The sequence below is a fragment of the Benincasa hispida genome, chromosome 5 (genome assembly GCF_009727055.1).
Source record: "Benincasa hispida cultivar B227 chromosome 5, ASM972705v1, whole genome shotgun sequence".
NCBI lineage: Eukaryota > Viridiplantae > Streptophyta > Magnoliopsida > Cucurbitales > Cucurbitaceae > Benincasa > Benincasa hispida.
This window is the reverse complement of record NC_052353.1, coordinates 41,629,762-41,654,562: the sequence shown is the minus strand read 5'-3', so window position 1 is coordinate 41,654,562 and position 24,801 is coordinate 41,629,762. Positions and strand designations below refer to the sequence as shown.

The 24,801-nt window shown below is 34.5% G+C and overlaps 1 protein-coding gene and 1 non-coding gene across 4 annotated transcripts; one reads left to right on the top strand and one right to left on the bottom strand.

The window, feature by feature from the left end:
• The first annotated feature begins 1,183 nt into the window (after positions 1-1,183).
• On the top strand, positions 1,184-1,255 carry TRNAD-GUC. The gene has a single exon. It is a non-coding gene; the product is annotated as a tRNA-Asp (tRNA).
• A 7,791-nt stretch (positions 1,256-9,046) lies between these two features.
• LOC120077974 lies at positions 9,047-24,215 on the bottom strand. Of its 3 annotated transcripts, XM_039032118.1 has the most exons (16): positions 24,042-24,215; positions 23,828-23,932; positions 23,020-23,422; positions 22,731-22,908; positions 22,510-22,649; positions 20,735-21,644; positions 20,547-20,647; positions 20,166-20,310; positions 19,980-20,048; positions 19,650-19,695; positions 18,300-18,736; positions 17,184-17,263; positions 16,605-16,740; positions 10,071-10,239; positions 9,658-9,740; positions 9,047-9,575 (listed from the first exon to the last, which is right to left on the bottom strand). In XM_039032118.1, the coding sequence occupies exons 2-16, from the start codon at positions 23,925-23,927 to the stop codon at positions 9,450-9,452; spliced, it is 3,123 nt and encodes a 1,040-aa protein (XP_038888046.1). In that variant the 5' UTR covers positions 23,928-23,932; positions 24,042-24,215; the 3' UTR covers positions 9,047-9,449. The 3 variants fall into 3 exon arrangements, with proteins under 3 accessions (XP_038888046.1, XP_038888045.1, XP_038888047.1); XM_039032117.1 differs by having other exon boundaries at positions 23,828-24,215; XM_039032119.1 differs by having other exon boundaries at positions 23,869-24,215.
• Positions 24,216-24,801: the final 586 nt, after the last annotated feature.

Here is a 24,801-nt window from a genome sequence, read left to right as displayed (position 1 = left end):
ATACCACAGTATATCACAATATATCAAAATTTTCATTTATATCACATTATATATATCATACGTTTCATATTTTCAAATAAACAAAAGTACATACGAATAAATATATCAAAGAATATGTAAGAAGTACATTTAAATCTTAAATGAAAATTATTGGGATTTTTGGTTAATTAAGTGAATTTATGATATATATATATATATATATATATATATATATATATTGTGATATAAATAAAATTTATGATATATACTATGATTTATGTTAAATGTTGAGTGATTTATATATTGTGATATATTGAAATTGTTAAATTAATTTTGAATTATACTTCTGTTAGGAAGATGTTGTTAAATTTCAATTTGTTGGGATTATATACTGTGATATAAAAGAAATTTATGACATATATTGTAAGTTATGTTGAATATTGAGTCAATTTCTGATTTATATATTGGTTATAACATTTGTAAATACCTCAAACAATGTTCTAAGGTATATTTAAAATAACTACGAATCCGTTCGAAAAACCAGTTGTTTGATACATCTAATTGTGTTAAATGAAAAATAGAATCATATTAAATGCATTTTCTCTCTAATTGAAAATGAGAAAAAATCTCAAGTAATTAATAGAATATAATAAATGCATTTTTTATCTCTAACATTAAAGATGCTTCATAAATGTGGAAAAGTATCATAAAGTATTTTCTCTCTCCCATCGCCCACCATAAAGAGTATAATTATAGGTTGGGGAGTAAAAGGTAATTGGATCCTAATTTTTCTGTAATTAATCAATCCACTGATATTTGTGAAAATAATAGAAAATGTTGACATAATTGAAATATAGGGTCTTTATTAAGGTGTTATGTGTTGTTGTCCCTATTAATAACCTTTTAAAAAAAAAGTTTAAGAGTATTAATGAAATTATTGAAATTTTCGAGATATTTAAAAAAAAAAAAAAAAATACAACGTTCTTCCAATAGTTTAGCTTAATTTTTTTGGTTCTAATAATATTTACACTTTTTTCAAAAAAAAAAAAAATGTTCACTTAACAATCTACCATTAAGCTTTAAATATTTCTGTTTGAAAAAGAGAATTTTTAAAGTATTTTGTTCAGAATTAACCTGAAGAAATACCCTTTTTCCAATTAAACAAATAAATATAATATTAAAAATTACATTGCTGTGCTACAAAGTCGTTGTAGTATAGTGGTGAGTATTCCCGCCTGTCACGCGGGTGACCCGGGTTCGATCCCCGGCAACGGCGAATTTTTTTCCCCTCACATTTACTTTTCGGATTTTTTTTTTTCCCTCGCTTATTATTAGGTTAATTTTAATTAATTATACGAAATGTCCGATCTTTTTTAGTTCCAATGTCTGAAATTGCACAACGGAGAGCTACAAAATTAATTAATTAATTATACGAAATGTCCGATCTTTTTTAGTTCCAATGTCTGAAATTGCACAACGGAGAGCTACAAAATTAATTAATTAATTATACGAAATGTCAATTATAATTAATTATAGGTAAGGTTTGAAATATCGAGATTATAATGTTATGAAAATATCAATGTTGATGAAATATTTAAAAAACTTTATGGAAATGGATAAAAATTATTATAATTAGGGTTATTTTTAAATAAAAGAAAATGAGTCAACTTATTTATAAATATGACAAATCGTCACTGTCTATCAGTGATGGACTACGATAGACCGCAATAAACTTCTAACCCTCAATGAAGTTTATCGCGGTCCATCGCTCAATCATAAAAGTCTATCGTGGTCTATCAACATTTTGCTATACTCGAAAATATTTTCAGTAGTTTTACCATTTAAAACAATTACTCTTATAATTAATTAATGAAACTTTGATTGTAAAGTAATTAGACTATAATTGACTATTTTAATCATCCTCTATAAAGTAAGAAAAAATTTAGATGTATATTGTAAATGTGGATGCAAGACCAAAATTTAAAAAAGAAATAGAAAAATAATTACAAAATAATAAAGATTAGGAATATTTTGAGGTGAAATGATGTGAAAATGAAAGTCTTGGATGGTAATAAAAAAAAATCCTATCATGTCAATTTTAAGGTGAAATGATGTGAAAACTTAATGGAAAAGGTTTGAATAGGGTTAAAAATAAATATAGCTACTGTTTGTGGTTTTTTCAAATTCAATTTGTTTATAAATGAAAGTTTTCGGATGGAAAACAAAGCTGGAAATTATAAAAAATAACACATTGAAAGACCTTCATCCTTCATCGGAAACGACATTGGCTTGTGAAATTATACAATTGTGTGTAATCAAGATTTAAAACCATAAAACTAAAAAAGCTTGAACTAAGCTAACGTAGTTAATTCCAAAAATAATCAAAATTTTCTCAAATTTTCTAAATTTATTGAAATTTTGTCAAAATAGGAAAAAAAAAACAATAAAAAATTTCTCAAAATTTCGTCGAAATGCGAGGAAAAATATTTTCCCCTATTGAAATTTCGATAGAAATTTTCTACCATGATTATAGGTTAAAATACTATTTTATTCTTTGTATTTTGAACTTTTTTCAATTTTAGTTCCATATGAAGGTTTATGAAAATCGTGCGGAAGCGAGATCGAAACTCAATTTTAATTTTTCACATAAGCATAAAATTAAAATTACAGAGATGAAAAACATTATGCATTCAAAAAAAAAAAAAAACAAAACAAAACAAAACAAAACAAAAAACAAGCTTAAACAAAAGAGAATAGGAAATTAGGGTTAGATGACACTTACCATTGAAGTCACAATTTCTTCTTGACTTCCTCTCCAAACGGTTATGAATTCTCATTCGTAAATGATCACCAAAGCACGGTACCTCAAATGACCAATTGGTTGGACACTACTAGAATGGAAACCACAATATTCTCTTTAAGATTGAGAATCATGAGAGTGGTGGGCATCATAAGATAATTTTGGGAGAGGGATTAAGAATTTTGAGAAGAATTCTTTCTCAAAGATTGATTTTGGGAAGGCGTAGGAGAAATCACAAATCTTTTGTGTTTCCAAAACCTCTCCACTCCCACGATTTACTACAGAGAATTAAGGAGAAGTTATTTTTATAGCTCCCCTTTTAAATTTAATTCAAAAATTAAATTTTAAAAACAACTTTTTAAATTTAATTTAATATAATGTAATTATATGATAACTAACTTATCATATAATATACATTATACTATATATTATATCTAATATAACATATAACTTATAATTTATATTATATCAAATATAATATAACCTATAGTTTGAAATTTTCTCAATAAACTTATGGTTATTTAATATAAATCAAATTCGTATTAAATTTAACCTATAGTTTTTATATGAATTCAATTTATATAATTAATATTTGAATCATATTCAAATATTCATTTCCTCTCACATTAAACTTTTTATTATAATATATCAAATACAGTATATTAATTATATCTTATATAATCAATTCATATCAATTATATCATATATAATTAATTTATTCAATTAATTTGAATAATTCAAATTAATCTGATTCTCAATAAATCCCAGTTGAGCTATCGAGAGGACCTTGTAGACCTATAGATTGAAACTACAATAGAATTAAAAATTTTAATTAAATTATCTAACTTTCATTAATTGTCGATCACTCCATTAAAGACTGACAACTGCACTTTTCACACTACAGATATAGTTATGTGTCCATTGGATATATCCAATCACCGGTGCGTTGACTCTTCGCAAATTACTCGTAAGTACAACTGGGCCAAAATGACCGTTTTTCCCTTGTAGTTACATCCAACTCTTTAAGTACCATTGATCCCTCTAATGAACAATAAATCATAGTTCAACTATGACCAAACCACTCTCAGCCAGGAAAGGGTGTGGTATCACATTGTTCAAGCCTCAGAATCAACTCTTAAAGGAGCAATTTCTCCACTTATTCTATCTATAGAGAATGAGTGAAGTCCTTCTTGTGTAGTTGCGTTCTCAGCTTCTCAATTAAATGAATCTCCAAAATGGTAGACATATTGAGTCAGTGACACTGACCACTCTCACCCATGCAGATCAAAGGACCATATTCATAGGCAGGAGTTCACAACTCACTCAGGATTTAGGTCAAGTCACCTATGGTCATCCTGGTGAAATGTAAGTCTCTTTTATCAATGGTGTTATATGGTTAAACTAGTCATTTCGTGGTCCGATCTTATACAAACTCTTTGTATAGAATATCTCTACTCTCATTCTCCACATGAATGATTAGGATCATATCATTTGTAGCACTTCATCAACAATTGTAACATCTACAAAGTGGGTTGTATTCATATCAAGATAAGGTACCCAGTCTTATTCATCTACTACAGACCGTTTAGGTTATCTCTTGTCACATCCCACTCCAGATTACCCTCTTAACCTGGATGAAGTGGTGACTGCAGCAGTTACTAACCCTCTTGCTGGCACTTACTGCCTATCTAACTTGTTAAATTTGCTCAAACCCTGGATACGTACATTTCATTAATATACTGAACTAATTAACTCATAATTTAACACATTTACATTACAGGGTTTCATAGCCCTGTTTTACATAAATATTACAACTTAGTGAGCCTCATCTAGAATACTAGTCCCTATCTGACAGACACATGTGTACTAACTAATACAGGTCTTCAATTAAGCTTCCTTCAACCTAATTCTTTGAGTGGCAGAGCAGCAGCAGAGAAGTCTTTTGGGAACTGATCGCTACCTGAAAGGAAAACATTTGAAAACATGAGCTAGAAGCCCAGTGAGTGACCAACATTTAAAGCATAACGTTCATACATAAATTTGATATTAAAACTGAAAGCTTTAACTGAAAACATAAACTTGGCAACTATTATTCATGTCATCATCAACATCATATAGCACCATTTTATGCTTTGTTGGACTATGCCTTAGTCTATCAGTCTAGAGTGGCTCTTTTGCTCACTCTTTATCATTTTTTATTGCATTACTACTTAACTAGAAAGGAACCCTTTTGTTCTCTTCCTAAAAACATAATTTGCAACCTTAGTTGAGAGAGAACCTTTACTCAATTCCTCAACGTCAATCCATAGTTAGTGTGGAGTGATCTCTACACTACCAATAACAACTTTTCTTACATTCGTGTGATTCTAGTTTAAGTACCGTCATACTTTAGATACTACTGCTCAAATACCCTCTCTGTGTCCTTCAGTATTGAGCTGCTTGGATATATTCTCCGTGTCCTTCAGTATCGAGCTATTCAAATATAAGATCAAGCTTCAGTACCTTCTCATCTAATCCTTCAATACTGAGCTATTCAAATCTAAGACTGAACTTCAGTACCTTCTCATCTAGTCCTTCAATACTGAGCTACTCATACTGAACTTGCTTATTCTTATCTCTTAATGACTTAGTTGCCCAAAAGCATTCTATACTAACACATCCTCTTGTTCATTGAAAAGCATAGCATAAATATAATATTAATGTGAGATGCGTTGTTGGTAACTATTTGAGAATAGTTGTCATAAATAGCTTTCAATAAACATGCATTGCTAGACATTCATAAGCATTGACAATTTACTTAAAACATTTAAAGCATTTAGAGTCACTCACAGCTCGTCGGGGCTCTTAATGGTTTATATGCCTCTTCTAGCTCCTTCTGGCCACTTCTAGCGAGATTTGTGACTTTTCCAGCGAGATTTATGACTTTTCCAGCAAGATTTTAACTTTCCAGCGAGATTTGTGACTTTTCCAACGAGATTTATGACTTCTAGCGAGATCTTCCTCTTCCTTAACTCACTCTCACTCTCACTCGCTCTCGCTCACTATGGTGAGCTGCTTGCTTATTCTTCCTAAGCAGCTGCCTGTTTATGCACCGATTTCCTGTTTCAACTTCAAAAATTCATAACTCAAAATCCAGAACTCGAAATTTTCTTCTAAAAACTTGTTTAGAATTGAGTTAACTTTTTTACCTAAAAATATCGGTCCCAAATTCCTTGTAATTTGGCTTGGAGCTTCCAATCTTCACTTCGGTCCTGATTAATCCGAGAATCTGCCCCTTCTACACTTTTTGTTCTTCTCCCCATGAGATCTTTCTCCGAAAAAAATAACCTCAAAAACTAGATTCTCCCAACTTTCGAACGGCACCGATCTCACTTAATTTGCTCAAGTCATTTTCCAAAACCGAGCTTTTGAAGTTTCTCTCCCTTTTATACTTCCTTCTGCCTCCCCTGTTCAAAGGTTAAACTGCCACTTCATCCAGCACTTAATGCTTCCGGCTAATTCCCATTAGTGAGTTTCTTTAATTAATTTATTTTTCCTTCCCTTCCTTCATAACCCACGTTAGGCCTTCGCCTCATGATATAAATTTAGCGTGCATCGCATACTCTATCGTCTAGTGCCCAGCGCCTATCGTCTAGCTTCCAACGTCTATCGTCTAGCATTCAACGTCTATCGTCTATCGCTTGTCGTGCAACTCATTATCTAGCGCTGATGTCGATCATGTAGTGCTAACACCCCATCGCTTAACGCGTGTCTCTTATACACATCTAGATGTGTATAAGAGACAGGTCCAACGTATAGCGCTATCGTTTAGCGAGATCCTTCGTATCGTCTAGCGCCCAGCGCCTATCGTCTAGCTCAATCGTTTAGAAAACGATCTCGCTCTTAACGATCTCGCCCATAGCCTATCGCTTAGCTACTGTGAGCATCGTTTACCTCTGCGCAATTACTACACGGTCGCCCAGCGCCCACCTACACGATCACCTACCTCATCATGTAGTACCGTTCACTTACTATACGATCGGATACCCAATCGTATAATGCCGCTCATCTACTACACGATCGTCCAGCGCCTTTGCTCACACACACTTCAGGCTGCCGCAAGCCTTATCAACACATCATGCCTTTCAACCCATGCGTTCATCCTTAGTACCAACGCATAGTTTATCCTTGCCTTCAACACTTAACCTCTACAAGCCTTGGTTGCTACACATGCAACCCCATGTGTCCACACTTCTCCATCAACGCATGCCTACACTTTGCTTCCATACTTAACAAATTTTTACTTGTTATATTATTTAAAACTCACCCTTGACTAAGTATTTCTAACACTTAGAATTTTTTTTCCTCCATCTGCCTACTTTCTTTACCTTCTTTCATAATTTTACTTATCACGCTTGTTACTCACTTATGTAGAAAAAATGGAGTACGGGGTTGACATCTCTTAAACATAATCCACCTATATGTCTCCACATACATGTTTAAGTTACAGAAGACAACCTTGGATCTTAGTTTATTAATCTTGTGGGTTAATGTTACTAAATGTTAAATAAAATGCCTAAGATTTTGTTAGATAAATAAATTGTTTGTACATTATAATTATAAACTACACGATCCACAACCTCAACATCATATACTTTCAAATGCTCAATTTTAGCCTTTTTTTACTTTCAAATGATTAGTTTTAGTGTATATGAACTAAAGTTGATATAACTCCAAACTATACCGACCAAAATGATATTTTAATATTAATTATATAATCAATTTAAATTTCGCTCCAAATGAAAACTATTAAATTACTAGTCTAACACTTCAAAATGTGAAGAGCAAAAAGTGGTATACAAATTAGGTACAAGTAAAACCAAATAAATGGTACAAAATAGTCTCAATGTATCATGAATGTCTATTGCTCTAATTTTGCCTTTGTAATTGGAAGAATTATAGTTTTAACAAAATCTTTTCATTTTTTGCATTCCTATTAGTATTTAAAAGGGGAAAATCAACGTATTTATTCGTTGTAACTGAATTATTTTAATATAAAAAATGCGGGGATAGAGATTTGAACCTCTAACTATATTAAATAAAAAATTGTACGTCATGTGAACTATATTAAACAGATTTATTCCAATGTGCATATTTTTCTAATTTTTCGACGGCATCATATCAATATTTCTTTAGTAATGAGGGGACAACAAATTTTGGATTTTCTTTTGTTTCTCCATTTGTAAACAGCTTGGCAATGCTAAACATGTTAATTTGCTTTAGAATTGCATCTCGTTTTTAAACTTTGTAGTCAACATCATCAGAGTTTTGATTTCATCCCTATTATATAAAGATGTTTTGAGGTGTCCTTCGTTCAATTACATTTTAAATGTAATAACAGGAATATTAATTTTAAGCTGTCCTACAAAACACAAGTTGTAATAAACAATAATATCGTACTGTAAAATCATGCCTCAAAATAAACTTTTTAAACAACTTAGAACTTTCTAGAATAAATTTTTCAAACAAGTTAGAAATTTTTTGTGGATCATAATTCGTTGGCTATCAAGTTCAAAATAAATTGTCACAAGGAGTTCAATCGGTGAAACCAAAGGGCTAAATACCAAAATCTATTTTACAAAAAGGCTAAACTATATATATATTGTTTAAAAGTTACTTCTATTCTTTCAAAAGTTGTATAGTTCATAAATATTTCATAACTACTTTTGAACTAAAAATCCTTCATAATTTTAAGCAAATATTAAGACTTGAGACGATGAGGCAATGACCTAAAACAAAAACTACAATCGTCAGACCATTCTAAATTACTGCCACTCTTTCATGTCTCGATTTCCATTCAAAATTCTAAAGCATTTTTACTCCAATGATAATTTTGAAACGTTCATAAAATGTCAAAGATAATTTTATAATTTTTAAAAGAATCGGCAAAGCTCAAGAGCATTTTATTTTTTTTTTTTGTTAAAATTCCATTTTGATCCTGTAATTTGAGACTTATTCAATTTTATTCCCTGTAATTTTGAATAAATCTTATATTTAGTGTCTGCTTCTAGTTTACCATTGTTTTTCTAAAACCATTCTATAATCAACTAGCCTTTTAACTATAAATATTAGAAGCATATTCACAAATATATTCTCTTACTTATTTTTTTGTATTATTTGACCAATTTGAACGGACTAAAATCGAACATTTGAAAATATAGAAACTAAAATTAAATAAGTTCTAAAGCGCAAAGGCCCAAACAAATATGGTAGAAATTATCAATGGAATTGAATAATGAATAAATAATTTTCAATATCAATCAAAAGTTGAATCAACAGAGCATGAGGAGAAAGGATCATAAATTACAATAGAACAAGATTTGAAATATTTTCCATCACCTGCTGTACCACTAATTCTATACACACCCTAAAACTAAAATTCTATACAGTTAAAAATAAAAATAAAAATAAAAAGGACAAGCAGAATCATTTCTATTCACAAAAGAATTTCCAGCAATCCACAAAACTCCCGATAGTGTCAATCACTTGAATACTTCTATCAACATCAAAACTGAGGGAACCTAAATGCTAGATTAAGACAAAAAAAAACTTGAGATTCTGGGTTGGGGATTGGAGGAAGAAGAAGAAGGCACAACCTGGAACAGAGGTCGTAGAGTACTGTTTTTACTCACTAAACTGGTTGCGAGACGTGTGATTTATCATGAATCTCCAGAACTAAATTCCGTAGCTCAGGGAAAAGTGATATGAGCAATAGTTCAAGTAATCCATACCCAAGTTGCTTCACACAGATCGTCGACTGCAGATTCACAAAATTTTACTCAGATTGTCATTTCCACAGATTTCGAAATGAAACGACAAAAATGATAGCGCTAACTCACCTGAGTGAAGTAGTATATATCTTTTGCACATCTTTTGTACTGCTTGTGTCCTATCAAGCTTACCAATGGTGTCGGAGCCCCAGCTATAAAGAATGTAATGGTAGTTAGTTGTCTGTTATAAATTGGCTCCATTTATAAAGAAAAAGTGAGACAAACATGATTAGAAGATTCTTAATTTATAAATATGATATGATCAACAAACAAGAGAAGAATTACGATATTATAGGAGCATTGTGTTGATAAGATCATTTAATCTGTACGTTTCTTAAAAATAAACTGAAACGAGGATGTTAACAAAGTATGCAATGCATGTCCATAAATGCATGTCCATACCTTTAAATAGTTTAGAATATATTTCAATGTAAACACCTCAGATGCACGCTATCATATTACAGAAAGAAAGCATTGCTCACCAAAAAGCATTTTCTTGACATCGCTGGCTCTGCGAGCAGCCTCGAGCTGCAGCTCAAATGATCCAGGCTTAGGGATCTTACTTCCATCAGTTCGACTTGATTGAGAATCATCATCTTCACTTTGAGCATTTCTCAATTGTATAAAGAATGTTCCATTGGGCCAGAGAACCTGAAGGAGCAATGGTAGAATGAATTTTCTTTTTCTTATTATATCCTTTGTTTTTTCTATATGGTAAAAATAACATTTTCATTGACATAATGAAAAATTAGGTGATTATTGCAACCGTTATAATTCCAATGTTCAAAACCTTAGATTTTGTTTTTGGAAATTGGCTAAAAATTCAAATGTTTAGATAGGAAAAAAAACTATGATAAGAAATTGTAAAAAACAAGCAAAATTTTTAAAAACCAAGAACAAAAAACGATGGTTAATGTTGAAATATGGAGTATTTGCCCTAAGGGTGTTTTAGTCTTTTTACTTCTCTCTGCTATTTTAAAGTTGTTCTGAGTCTATTTATTTCTGAGTCTGTGATGCTTTATAGATGTAACAAATTAATAAGAATTTAGCTATCGAGGTTTTTTTCTCCTGGCCTAGAGTTTTCCACGTAAGCCTTGCCTTCATCGTTTCTTCCCTTATTTTCAATATGGTATCAGAGCAAGGTGATGAAACCCTAACTGCGATAGAAGAAATTCAATCACCAACCCTAGCAAGTGATGGAACTATGGCAAAAGCGATAAATACCACCGCAATTTAGGTTGTCGTCGACCGATATCTTCGATCCATCCTCAACCCAGTGCAGTCACAGCAGCTGATTGCGACCAGCCTAAATTGCGACTCAATCGCAATTAGGGATTCCGCCAGCCGCTCAGTCGCACGTTCAAGCAGCCATTGGGACTAACCCAAACGTGCCGATCCAACAACCAAGAGTCGCTCCAGCCGTCAGACGATCGGACCAGTTTAACACCGATCCAGCAGTCAATCGCGTCAGGTTCCAACTCCAGCACCGAGTCGTTCGAGTGCCACTTCCAAGCTGGTCCATCCTCCAGCGTCCTTCCAATCGGAACGCGGCTTCTGTCCAACACCCTCCGAGCGTCGGTTCTTCTAGTCAGAGCGCCAGCCCTCCAGCCGTCACACCAGCCTCTTGCCCAACCTCAGTTTCGAGCCATCGATCATATGGGGGAAGCTTCCTCCTCAGTTTCATGTGAGCAGAAACATCCTACAACAATCCCCTACATTCCCCATCAGCATGGGTCGATTGGTTATGGTGGCTTAGGACCGATGGGTCTATCCCCAGTTGGAGTTCAACAACAATCAACTAGTCTTTAGCAATAGAATGCAATGCTCGGGACTATTTTTGGGACCACAAATCTCCAGATAAATTCCCACTCAGATTTCTCGTCCAGTCTACCTTTGTATACGAACAATCCGATAACAACTTTCCCTAATTTACCTACTGCAAATATTTTATTTGGATCTGTGGGAAATTTTGCAGGGGAAATCACAGGAGAGAAACTAAATGGTCAAAATTATTTCTCCTGGTCCCAATCCGTTAAAATGGCTCTCGAGGGGCGTCATAAGCTCGGGTATTTAATTGGCAAGATACCGAGACCAAACCCTGGGGACCCTCACGAGCGTGTTTGGAAGGGAGAGAACTCCTTACCCCGCTTGACGCTGATTAACAACATGGAACCCCAAATTAGAAAACCCTTGCTCTATCCTGCTTCTGCACGGGACATTTGGGATGCAGTCTAGAAGTTGTATTCTAAAAGGCAAAACACATCACACCTATATACATTGCGGCAACAGGTCCATGAATGCAAACAAGGGACCATGAATGTGATTTCGTACTTCAATAAACTGTCTTTACAGTGACAAGAGATGGACTTGTGTCGAGAGATTGTCTGGAATTTCTCATGTGGCAGAGTTCAATATTCGAAGATTGAGGAAATTGATTAGGTTTATGACTTCCTTGCTGGGTTGAACTCAAAATTTGATATTGCTCACAGTTGAATTATGGGACAAAGGCCGATACCGTCTCTTATGGAGGTTTGCTCTGAGGTCAAATTGGAGGAAGATAGGTCGAGTGCTATGAATGGTTCCGTGGTTACAACTGTTGACTCCGCTGCGTTCGGGTGAAATCTCCTGGATCTGATAATGACAAGCAGAATGGGAAATCTCCTCCAATATGTGAACATTGCAAGAAACCATGGCACACGAAGGATCAGTATTGGATACTACATGGTTGACCCCCGAATGGCAAATGTCGCCATCTGAATGACAAGTCAAAGTCTAGTAGAGCACTCATGAGTGAGTCTACTGATGTTGTTGCACGATCTCAGTGACCAACCCAAGTGACCCAGGTACTGTTGTGATCAGTGCGATTGTCCAATCAGGTACCCCTCAATCTTTTAGTCTTCTTATTGAGGGACAAGAATCATGGATACTAGATTCAGGAGCGACCGATCACTAGTGATCATCTAATCGATTTCTCTCATATTCTCCAAGTGTTGGAAATGAGAGGATTTGGATTGCAAATGGGTCTTTTGCTCCTGTTGCAGGAAGGTCATTTGTCTCTCTTCCATGGCTTGATCTTACAGAACGTGTTACACGTGCCAAAAATCTCTAACAATTTGTTGTCTATAAATAAAATAACTAGAGATTTAAACTGCAGAGTTATTTTCTCACCTGATACTGTTTCCTTTCAGGACTTAAGCTCGAGAACGACGATCGGCACTGCCCGACATAATAGGGGTCTTTTTCCTTTCTAATGATGCTACTTCTAGGAGTTTGTCTAGGACTAGTTTATTAACTTCATATACAATTTCTGAAAAAGATTATTTATTGTGGCATTTTCGCCTTGGTCATCCAAACTTTCAATATATGAAATATTTGTTTCCCCATTTATTTCATAATGTGGATGTTTCTTCGTTATCTTGTGATGTCTGTATACATGCAAAACAACCCAGGGTTTCCTTCCCTTCTCAGTCTTACAAACCTTCCCAACCTTTCCATCTAGTTCATAGTGATATTTGGGGTCCTTCAAACATCACTACCTTATCCAGTAACCGTTGGTTTGTTACTTTTATCGATGATCACGCCCGTCTTACATGGATCTTTCTTCTTACTGATAAGTCGAAAGTCACGTCTATTTTCTAACAGTTCTATACTACGGTTGAAATACAGTTTAATACAAAGATTGTTATTCTTAGAAATGACAAGGGCAGAAGTTTGTTAATAACACCCTATGCGAGTTTTTAACTTCAAAAAGCATCGTTCATCAAAATTCGTGTGCTTATACCCCATAACAAAATGGAGTGGCTGGACGAAAAAATCTATTAAAATTGTCCGTTCCCTCATGTTTCCTACATCTCTTCCCTCTTATTTATGGGGAGATGATGTTTTAACTATTGCACACCTTATTAACCGGATGCCCTCCATGTTCTTAAATTCCAAACACCGGTTGAGTGTTTCAAAGAGTCTTTCTTATCCACGCGTCTCATCTCAAATGTCCCCCTTCGGGTGTTTGGGTGTACTGCCTTTGTTCATAGCCACGGTCCTCACCAAATTAAATTTTCTCCTCATGCTCAGAAGTGTGTCTTTGTCGGATATCCACTTCACCAACGGGGTTATAAGTACTTTCATCCGTCCTCAAGGAAGTACTTTGTCACTATGGATGTCCCTTTTTTACCCATTAATCCTCTTCAGGGGAGACCACTAGTGAAGAGACTAACTCATCTACATATTCTATTCCTATGGACTTCATTCCTACACCTATCCTTGATACAAATGACCTTATCCTTCCTACTAACAAGTACCCTGGATAGCATACACAGGAAGAATCTTAGAAAGGAAATAGCGCCTCTCGTTGCTCCACCGAAAACTATCCAAGAATGGAACCGGCACCAGCTCAAGTTCAAGGTACTTCTGTTTCTGATGATCGTTTTGAACGTGCAAATGATTACGTTGGAGGTGATGTGGGTGAGAATGGTGGGACTAATGAGATTGTACCAAAAAATGTCGAAACTGCAGGTAGTAGTGAGGCACCAGGAGATAACCAAGAGAGTGAGGACTTGCTACAAATGGGCAAGTGTAGGTTCTTGTACTAATGAGAAGTCAGATAAACCAGGAGATTATGATGCTACGCTTGATATACTAATTTCACTACGGAAAGGGACAAGGTCATGTACTAGGTACTCTATGCATAGTTTCTGTCTTACATTAACTTGTCATCTGGGTTTAACGCCTTCACTACCAATCTGGATACTGTGACAATACCTACCAACGTGCATATGGCCATGGAAATTCCCAAGTGGAGGGCTGTTGTTATGGAAGAGATGAAAGCTCTCGAAACAAATGGGCATGGGATCTGGTTGCACTCCCTAAAGGCCATAAAACGGTTGAGTGCAAGTGGGTGTTCACGATTAAGTATAAGTTTGATGGGACCCTTGATAGGTACAAGGCCAGACTAGTTGCTAAAGGATTTAATCAGACATATGGGATTGATTACTCATAAACTTTTTCTCCAGTGGCAAAGTTGAACACAATTCAGGTTCTTCTATCAGTTGTTGTTAACAAAGACTAGTCTCTCCATCAACTTGATGTAAAGAATGCATTCCTGAATGGTGAGTTAGCAGAAGAGGTCTATATGAGCCCTCCTCCTGGATTTGAAGCACAATTGATAGTCGGGTTTGTAAAATCAGAAAATTCCTATATGGCTTAAAGTAGTCTTTGAGAGCGTGGTTCAACAGATTCACCACCTTTGTTAAGTCCCAAGGTTTTATTCAGGGGCATTCTAATCATACCTTGTTCATAAAAAGATCAACATCAGGGAGGATGGCGGTTTTGAATGTGTACGTTAATGACATTGTTCTATCAGGTGACGATACAACAAAGATTGTCAAAAACGGAGAATGGTATATGAGTTTGAAATCAAAGACCTTGGTAGTCTGAGATATTTCCTCGCAATGGAGGTAGCGAGATTGAAAGAAGGAATATTTGTTTCTCAACGAAAATATACTATGGATTTGTTGAGGGAAACAGGAATGACTGGATGTAAACCCATTGATACTCCTATTGAAGTCAATACCAAGTTGGGAGATTCTGTTGAAGGAGTTCCTGTTAATAAAGAAAGGTATCAGCGTCTCATAGGAAAATTAATTTACTTATCTCATACCAGACCAAATATATCTAATGTTGTTAGTATGGTCAGACAATTTATGCAAGCTCCTTATGAGAAGCATATGGAGGCCATTACTCGAATTGTGAGGTATCTGAAATCTGATCCGAAAAAGGGCTTAATGTTCAAGAAACAAGACAAAAGATCCATTGATGCTTGTACTGACTCAGATTGGGCAGGATCTGTTACAAATTGAAAATCAACCTTTGGATATTGTACCTTTGTGTAGGGTAATCTTGTTACCTAGCGGAGTAAGAGACAAGGGGTGATTGCTAGAAGTAGTGCTGAGGCAGTATACAGGGCTATGAGTCTGGAAATATGCGAAGAGATATGGTTGAAGAAAGTTTTGTTTGATCTTCACAAGGATAGCCAAGAGCCTATGAAACTTTATTGTGATGATAAGGCAGCTATCAATATTGTCAACAATCCAGTACAACATGACAAAACAAAATATGTGGAGATTGACAAACACTTTATTAAAGAAAAACTAGACAGCGCCAGTATCTGTATTCCTTGCATTCCTTCGAGCCAACAAGTTGCCGATGTCCTCACTAAAGGATTGCCAAGGCAAAGCTTCGATACTTGTATTAGCAAGTTGGGTCTTATTGATATCTATGCCCCAACTTGAGAAGGAGTGTTGAAATATGGTGTATTTGCCCTAAGGGCATTTTAGTCTTTTTACTTTTCTCTGCTATTTTAAGATTGTTCTGAGTCTATTTATTTCTGATCTGTGGTGCTTTGTAGATGTAACAAATTAATAAAAATTTATCTATCATGGTTTTTTCTCCCTAGTCTAGGGTTTTCCACGTAAACCTTGTCTTCGTATTTTCTTCCTTGATTTTTAATAGTTACCAAACGGCACCTTAGTAATTCTCTAGCATAAAAGGTTTAAAATCCGTAGTAGCAACGTAAATGATCTACCATTTCTTGACAAATTCTCTAAAAGAAATTAAAGCAATCCTTCAACCGAATAGACCATAGGAATATTAGTAATTAGCTGGGGATGTTGTGAGGCTATTGGTTATCAATAGAGAGAGGGAGGAAGGGAGAAGATAGGCATTATTTTGGTTTGTGAATTAAGGCCGGAGAGATATCTCAAGAGTAGAGGGTGTCAATTTCTCAAAGTACTTGTTTATCTTGTATGTTATTTACTTTTTATATTGCAATACATTGTAATTCTATTTTGGTTCCTATCATAGACATCAAAACTCAGGACTCTTGAACTTCCCGTGCCAGGGGAGAGGGAAAAAACCATAATTACTAAATGTATCAATCTTCAATTTCAGTGAATTTGAACACCATACAGTTTATAGTCCTTTACTTGTTTTTATAGTCCTTTACTTGTTTTGATACTTACATCTTGGACCCATCGAATACCCTGAGCAATGATGTCCTCTCTCCGTAGCCAGTGAATTTGCCTGACAATCCAGTCATCAATAGCATCTTCCATAATTAACTGTAATATTTGTTTTGATATCCAAAGGACCTGCCTCCTGCATCAAAAAAATATATAATATAAATAGAACAAATAATTTTTTTAGAGTTAAAAAGACAATAGAACAAGCAGTCGGTTATAAAATCTAGGTTATTGTCACTGAGTTGAAATTTCATCCATGGGAAAGGCCATGAAACTGCAGAGTTTGAAATAGAGGAATAAAAATACAAACTCTAGATATATAATTTCTGTACAGGTAAAAAAAGCTCAAGCCAAGAAAGCAACTGGGGAGACTGGATATAAGTATAAAGTAGCCACCAACAAGGAGGGGAGGGGGAAGCAATTTGGGGCCAGATAAGCAGATAGACATATAAACCATCCTTGAGCCAAGCAGAAAATACGAAACCTTAACTGTGGCCGTGGATAATTAAAGTCACTCATGGAAACAACATTATCATAGTCAATGGCATCGAAAATTTACAAAAGGGAGAAGTATGGAACCTTATCCAGCCTCTCCTGTTAAGCTGAAATATCTTGTCAACCAGATTTAGAAGAGGTACGCTTACATTAGGTGGAGTCCACTGCAGAAATAAAAATGTTGAAACAACCAATAAGTTATAAATAACCAGAGCTATATGCTTGAATCAAACATCAGTTACATGTCAGAATGATGAAATAACTAAATAATTGTTTTCCCAATCAGAATAACTTGTAGGTCATATTTAGATTGTGCACAGCAGTTGATCAATCGCAATAACAGTACAGTTCCTCGAACGGAATGTCTAAAAAAATTCTTGCAGCCTACCAGATCTATCACACTAAGGAAATGGACTAACATGATATGGTCCAGACCATAACTTCCAGTGAAAATGAGTTCAACTCGTTTACGGTCTGGATTTACTATAAAATATTTGATACAATCATTGGATCATTAAAATAATATTCATCAGGCTTTGGATCTTTTTTTATCTTTTTTTTTTTTTTTTTTTTGTAAAACAATGAATATTTGGAGATATGTAATTTTAAACATATGTTATATACTATCTTTAATGTTCGGTCCTCATACAACAATTGAATTGCCGATATGACTACAAACATATAAATTACGAAAAATGTATCGTTTTTATCCATCGGGTCCTTTGCCTGCCCTCAATGAGTAGCACTACAGTTTTGTTAAGTTTGTTAGAAATAAGGGACTTTGTTGATAGTTTATAGCACCGATGGTATTTTAGTATTTTACTTTACCCTAAGTTTATTTCCTTTTTGTATTATGGCTTGCTAGAGCCTATAAATATGGCTTCTCTCGTAAAGAGACCCTCTATCGTGGTTTTTTCTCCCTGTTTTAGGGTTCTCCACATAAACTTAGTGTTCTCTATTTTCTATCTTTTAACAAAGTTTTTATTAGAGAAACAAAATGATATAAGCTAATAGAAAGCAAGTACCATTAAAAACCAGAAAAGATATTGTAAGATGGTCCCTTTCTTATTGATTAGGCCATAAACTAACCAAGTAGATAAAATACAAGATTAAGCATAAGTAAAAAGAAATATCATGCAAGATATCTGACAGGTAAAATGTATAAAGCAGGTAACAGTATGTTGTATGAAGTTGCATTACCTCTGGTGGCATTCCTTCTGGATCTTCCATATGATATGAAATTTGTGAAAATCCTCCATGGCTGGTCCCAGACTTCAAATCTAGATCATTCTTCTTCTCAACAACTAATTTAACCGACTCTTCACCACGTTTGATCACACGAGGGGGAAAGCTTTTAGAATTTAATTCATTGTCCGAATGCCATCCACTAACCTTTTCACATTTTTTATTTTGAATTTGCTCACCTTCCTCGTCAGACAGGTTATTAGCTATTTCTAAATTATATTGTGCAGAAACACATTTGCTTAAGTCTGCTGAATTAAACGAAAACTTCCGGTCATAATTTGACGAGGCACAAGCTTCATCAGGTGAGGTTGAACCAACAACTTTACGCATGAAACCATCGGAAACCCCTTTAAACTGGCGTACAATGTCATCCATAGCATCATCCACATTGACTGTGATTAAATAAGGTTTGAAACCATCAACAATAGCAAATAACAAAGGAATCGAAGAAACTATTAACAATTGTGGATGGTTCTAACATTTAAATAAACCGAAAGATTGTGCTGCATAGATACATAACTGCTATATCCTTTTCCATTTGAAGAAGAAGAATGAGCTATTTAAGACTGATTCGTTAAATATTTAAGAAGAATGGCAAGAGGAGAAGGCAGACTAGATTAAAGGGCACACCTTTATGCTGTCATAGGGACACTTTGAATAATCTTCGTTTCACATTTTTATACGTCTTCTATAGATTGGAAGGTCATTCTTCAAGGTCTCTAGTCTTACAGATTCCAAGATACTTAAATATTCATGAAGGCATAGGAATTAGAATCTACGTTTTAGTCCCAACAAATGATGTGTCTCAGAAGGCATCCACTGGAACATGTTCTTTCTGTCCCCTTTTATCATCAATTATTTTAAATTATTACAATGCATCTACACGCACATGGATACTGCAAGAAAGCATCTGCTTGTCTCATGAAATGATGTCAATCAAAATCGTGAGAGACTGCATTTTTTATAAGAATAAAACTTATCTATTTACTGATGGTAGTTCTACAACTTGAATTGAATAAGAATCCCTCAATACCCAATAAAACCTCAAAAGGGTTCTGAAAGAGTTCAACTTTCACAGTTTGACAAGAAGAATGAGAATTATTCATTGAGATAACACAAATTTTATATTCTACCATAGAGGGTCATGTATTCCAGCAATCTAGTACCAGAGGCTAAAAAGGGCAAGTAATTAAGCCAAATAACTTGCACGGGAAGAGAAAAAGTATGAAGAAAATAAATATTAAATTTGTTGCAACCAATATGCAACGGGATTTCCTACAAAGAACAATAAAAACAACCACTTGCCTGCTAATGTTCTCATCACTGAGGAAGATTTTCCAAAAGAATAGTTCTGCAAAAAGAATAAATAAATAAATACATTTTAAATTAGGTTCACGAGATCATTTCCATGTCCAAATGTAATGAATATAACAAAAAGTTGATCATATCCTCGAAATCTGAAGGTCCATCTAAAGATCACAAGCCCATAAAATTACAATACGTTTTTGGAATATTTTAAATTATTATTGACACTGATCAAATAAATAAAATTTTGGAACTAATGACAATATAACATGAGACTGGAGTAGAAATCTGTTTGAAATCATTGAATTGTCATCTCAGAGGGCCGATTACCTTTGAGGAAACACTTAAAAAGTCCCATACTTCATGCTGCTCGGCAACATTTGCAATTGATAATAGCTCCTGGATAAAGATAGCACGGTAAATCATTCAAGATTTAAATAAATAAATAAATTGGAGAGCTACATTGTAAACAATAACAATAACTGTATGCACGGAAGTTGGAAAATCCACAGATACCTGCAAATATTTGTCAAGTTGAATGCAACGTTGGTGAACAAAAGCATCTTCTGTGCTTGATGAAAATATTCGCTTGGGAGGCAGGTGCAGTGTATAGTTAGGAATATCTTTAAGATGCCGATGTAGTCGCTCAAAATTTCGGTACCTGGAAAGATTTGTAACAATAGAGAGGTGACTATAAATGTGTCTAAATAAAATGCTTGAGGAGTTCTATCAAGTCTTGAGACACTAGCGATCATTCAATATCATAAGGAAATGAGCAAACACCAAATATATGAGGCACTTGCATGTCAAGGAATCTAATAGAACCACTAAGTTTTTTACATCATAAAAAATTTCAAATACATTGTCTTTATTTATTAAGGAATATCAGGAAGAGACCTTCTCTTGACAAACCAAGTTCTGTTATTTGCATCTGTAACAGCTATTGAATACACAGCAAAAGATTTTGAACCAAGCTTCTCAAAGTATGCGCCCATCACCTGCGACAGGACAAGAAGAACTAAATTGGTACGACACTTTATTAATTAACAGGTTATCCACAAGAACAAAAGAATGATCCCTCTCACCCGACTCCTAAGTTTGGGAACAAGTAGACCTTCTTTTTGGATCACCACATCCGAGGCACTCTTAGCAAGGGGCTCTTCACCATGCTTTCGAAAATTGGGACCATAGAAATCTGATATAATAGATCTTCCACCTTCTGTAGAAGTCTTTTCTACACTAACTTCAGTTGTCAAAGCAGAAGTACTATTGGATCTCTTGAGTTGAATTTTAGTTGCACTAGCAGGAGTAAGATTATCAACATCCTTTAATTCATTAGCAATAAACTTTGCATCGATAGATGAATCCTTCTGAAGTTCCAGAGAAGACTGAAAACCAATTTTGTTCTCATCACCTGGTTTGGAGGTCAAAAAGAAATCAGAATGTCTTACAGGTGTTCTCCTAACTATTATTGCCTTTTCTTCTGGCCCAGTAGAAGAACGATGCTTGCCAGTCAACATTTCATCCCTCGTTGTCGTTGTTGTTGCAGGCTGCATGATACTTGTTCCAGAATTCTTTGTCGTAGCCATAGATTCAGAATCTCCTACTTTAATGATCCTATTTTCTTTCTTCTTATAGTTTCGTCCTTTAGTCCACATGTTTTCAAGATTTTCAGGCATGAGAACTTCAGTTCTCCTTTGGGTGGCTGCATTCAACGCACGGCCCCAATCACCATGTCTCAGTTGCAAAGGCTCATCCTGGAACATGTAATCAGAGCTGATTTCTTTTTTATTGTTAACTTTAGCAAGCTCTGAACCAATCCCTGGATTTAAAGATGAGTTCCTTCTGTTCAAATCTTCATCATGTACAAATCCAGCAGTAGAAGAATGGTCTTTGTCAACATCTGAAGAATGAGTTTGTTGTTGACCACCTATCACAGAGTCATTCTCAGCTCTAGTGGCAAGGACTATACATTCGATCAACTCATTTATGCACCTGATAACAAAGAAAGAAGAAAAAGAGAAAAAGGGTAAAAAAAACCACTTCCGCAATTCTTTGGACTGCTAGATCATTTAAGACTAGACATGTATGCCTAAGAAAATGACCTCTCCCCGATTTGTCTGCAGAGAAAGTAACTAAAGTACTGTTTGAAAAATGCACTTTTAAAACTACTTTCTGTTCTTAAAAAATTATAAGCTTCTCACAAGAAACACATTTGACAAGACAAACCATTTCAAAAGATATTTTAAAAACAAAAAATACCAAAAAAAAAAAAAGCGAACAAAAACAAACAACAAACAAACAATAAGGGAAAAAATCCAAACAAAAAAACTGTTTTTCTTCTTTTCTACCGATTAAATTGAATTATATTTCTATGGAAAACACATATATAGTTTAAAGAATTGGTATTAAAATAAACTATTTTCAAAAGATCACCCCAAAGACTCTAAACGTACGAGAACATCTTAGTGTAAATCATTTTCTCATAATATTTTACTGCTACATATCTCAGAAAGAGAACATATACAGGTAAAAAAGTATACAATGCCATATTTTGGTGATACTTCTTATATTTTCTTTAGCTTGTTCGGTGTTTTTGATATTTTGTAAAAGCAGCTAGAACTAAACACAGTGTCCCAACAAAAGAGGATGTTTCTCAGCTATTATTTGTAATACAACTACCCATAACATAACCATTAAGAAGAAGAGACAACATAGACAAGTCATATATATCTTTAGAATGAGAGACGAAAGGTATACTTTCTCTTCCAAATGAAAGCAACATTTTCCACTGTTATTTTTCACGCAAGAATTAGAAAGTAAAGGGTCAGACTGTAGGGTAAGCCACTCAGAAGCATACCCAGGACTTGCAAAATTCATAAGAGGTTGCACCACCAAGCATGTTAAAAGTTCTCGAGCAATGGATCGAACAACAGGACATTGAGTTTCTCTTGGTCTCAGAACTGAAGTCAACACTCCACTCATGAGTCGTTGAAGGACCTACAGTGGAATAGCAATTAGCAAAGTGCAAGACTCTACTCAAAGAACAAGACCTGTTTTCACAGAACACTCCACTCACACCTTGTACTCACTCTCAGGAGACACCAATGCTGGATGAAGCTCCTTCGAAGCTATAAGATGGTGTTTCAACCTTTCATCTCTCTCCTCAGAAGACAGCGTTCCCATAACATCAACACCGATGGCAGCTTGGTTTCTTCTAAAAAGGTCCAAGTGATCACCTACTAAATCAACAACATCTCTGCAACATTTTTATGAAAACAATGTCAAAACTCCTCACACTCCTTAGATGCACAACAAAACAACCTAAAAAAACTTTAGCCTGTTCCATCATTAAGAAAAACAACCTTACCTCGTGAGCAAGTCAACAAGGTTAATCTCTTTCACCCTAACTGCTATCTCACCAAGGGCATCCATGATTAACGCATGTATCTGCTCAGGAAACTCTTTGTCTGGGGTTATTTCTGAATACCATAAATCAACCACAAAATCCTTCAAGATTTTATCAATGAAATCCTTCATTGCAGCCTCCACGGCAGGAGAATCAATTTTCCTTTTCCATCTTGGTGGAGGAAGCGCTGAAGAAAGGCGCGAGTCATTAACAGATAGCTGCTTCTTCTCCAGGTGAGATAAGTATGTCTGTTGATGAATAGGTCGGATCTTTCTACGGAACTCTACCTCATTGAACAGAATACGTAGTGCAGAAACTAATAGAATTGCTAGGGGTACATTCATCCACATTGACTTACTAGTATCTGCATTGGGAAAAGAAAATGCCCATCAAAATAAAACAACAAAAAACATGGCAGTTGATTGATAAAACAGAAAATGAAAATTCAATACTTCATATTTTTAATTGTTTCCCTATTCAGAAACTTCAAACCAATTAAAGAGGAAATAGCCATCACTGCTCAATTTTGCTTCATCCCTCATCTCAAATGACAATACTCTCAACTTCCACTCTACAACAAATTATAAAGGAATGAACAACACCATCGACTAACCCCAAACTTGAAGTCACCAAGAGAAAAGAAAAAAAAAAACGAAAAGGGTTCGAGTTCAAAATCCCAAAAGATAACAGTAGCGTAAATTTGCAAAAGGAAACCGAATTACGCACAACTGAAGCAATAGAAAGCGATGGAATAAGAAAGAACTCTTACGGGTCAAAAAGTAAGAAATCGCGAAAATACACAAAGCCCACCAGACCGTTCGAAGTTTAGCCTCCTCGATCAGATCCTGCAGGGTCGCCATGGCCTTCATTGCTACTGAAACGCAACAAAATCCTCTCTAAAGCACCTGAATGAAAGAGTAATCCAGTTCCACAAAAGCGGTATCTCGAATTTCGCAGAAGCGATTCGAATGGACGATTGATACCTGCCGGAACTGCCAGAAAAACCCTTCCCGCCGGTACATCAGCTGGAGGGAAAATTCTAATTTTGTATGAACAACAAAATTCCCAGCAAGAAGAGGAAGAAGAAGAACTTCGAATCCGTTTTTTCGTCGGAATTTATTTACTTTTTGTTTTGTTTTCCCATTTTTTCGGATTTAGAAAATTTTGTGTATATATATATATATATTAAATCTAATTTGATTCCTCAACTTTAAATCTGGTTATATTTTCTAAACTTTAAAAAACGTTGATTTTAATTTCTAAATTTTTAAAAAAATATTTATTTTAATCTTTATTATTAAGATTATGTTAACATTTTAAAGATCAAATATATTTAAAAATGAAATTATATTTAGCATAAATTGAATAGGATGAGGATGAATTAGAATATCAACTACCAATGTACCAAAATTTTGGACAAAGAAGAATTTATGAGATTAACTATAGAAATTTGTTTTATCACCTAATTCAAAATTGAAACTTTAGATTTCTTTTTTAATATAGTTAACTTATTTGATAACCTAGTAATCTAAAAATACAAGTCAGTTCACCATTATATTTAAATAAATAGATCTTAATAGCAAAAACTAAAATAAATATTTTTAAAAAAATCAAGAAGTAGAATGAACGATTTTCTAAAATTTATAAACCAAAATAAAACAAAATTTAAAGTAAATATATGTACTTTTTTTTAAGAGAAATACAATATGCAGATGACGCTATGACATTCTATTGGCCTTGCTG

What these genes read in the sequence shown, in the direction of transcription:
- LOC120077974 (XM_039032117.1), bottom strand. Translation starts at nt 23,927, where the DNA reads ATGAAGGCCATGGCGACCCTGCAGGATCTGATCGAGGAGGCTAAACTT. An exon ending in TTCCCAAACTTAGGAGTCGG is followed by an intron (nt 20,648 to 20,734) that starts GTGAGAGGGATC and finishes GTCCTGTCGCAG; the next exon opens with GTGATGGGCGCATACTTTGA. An exon ending in ACTTGGTTTGTCAAGAGAAG is followed by an intron (nt 20,311 to 20,546) that starts GTCTCTTCCTGA and finishes AAATCTTTCCAG; the next exon opens with GTACCGAAATTTTGAGCGAC.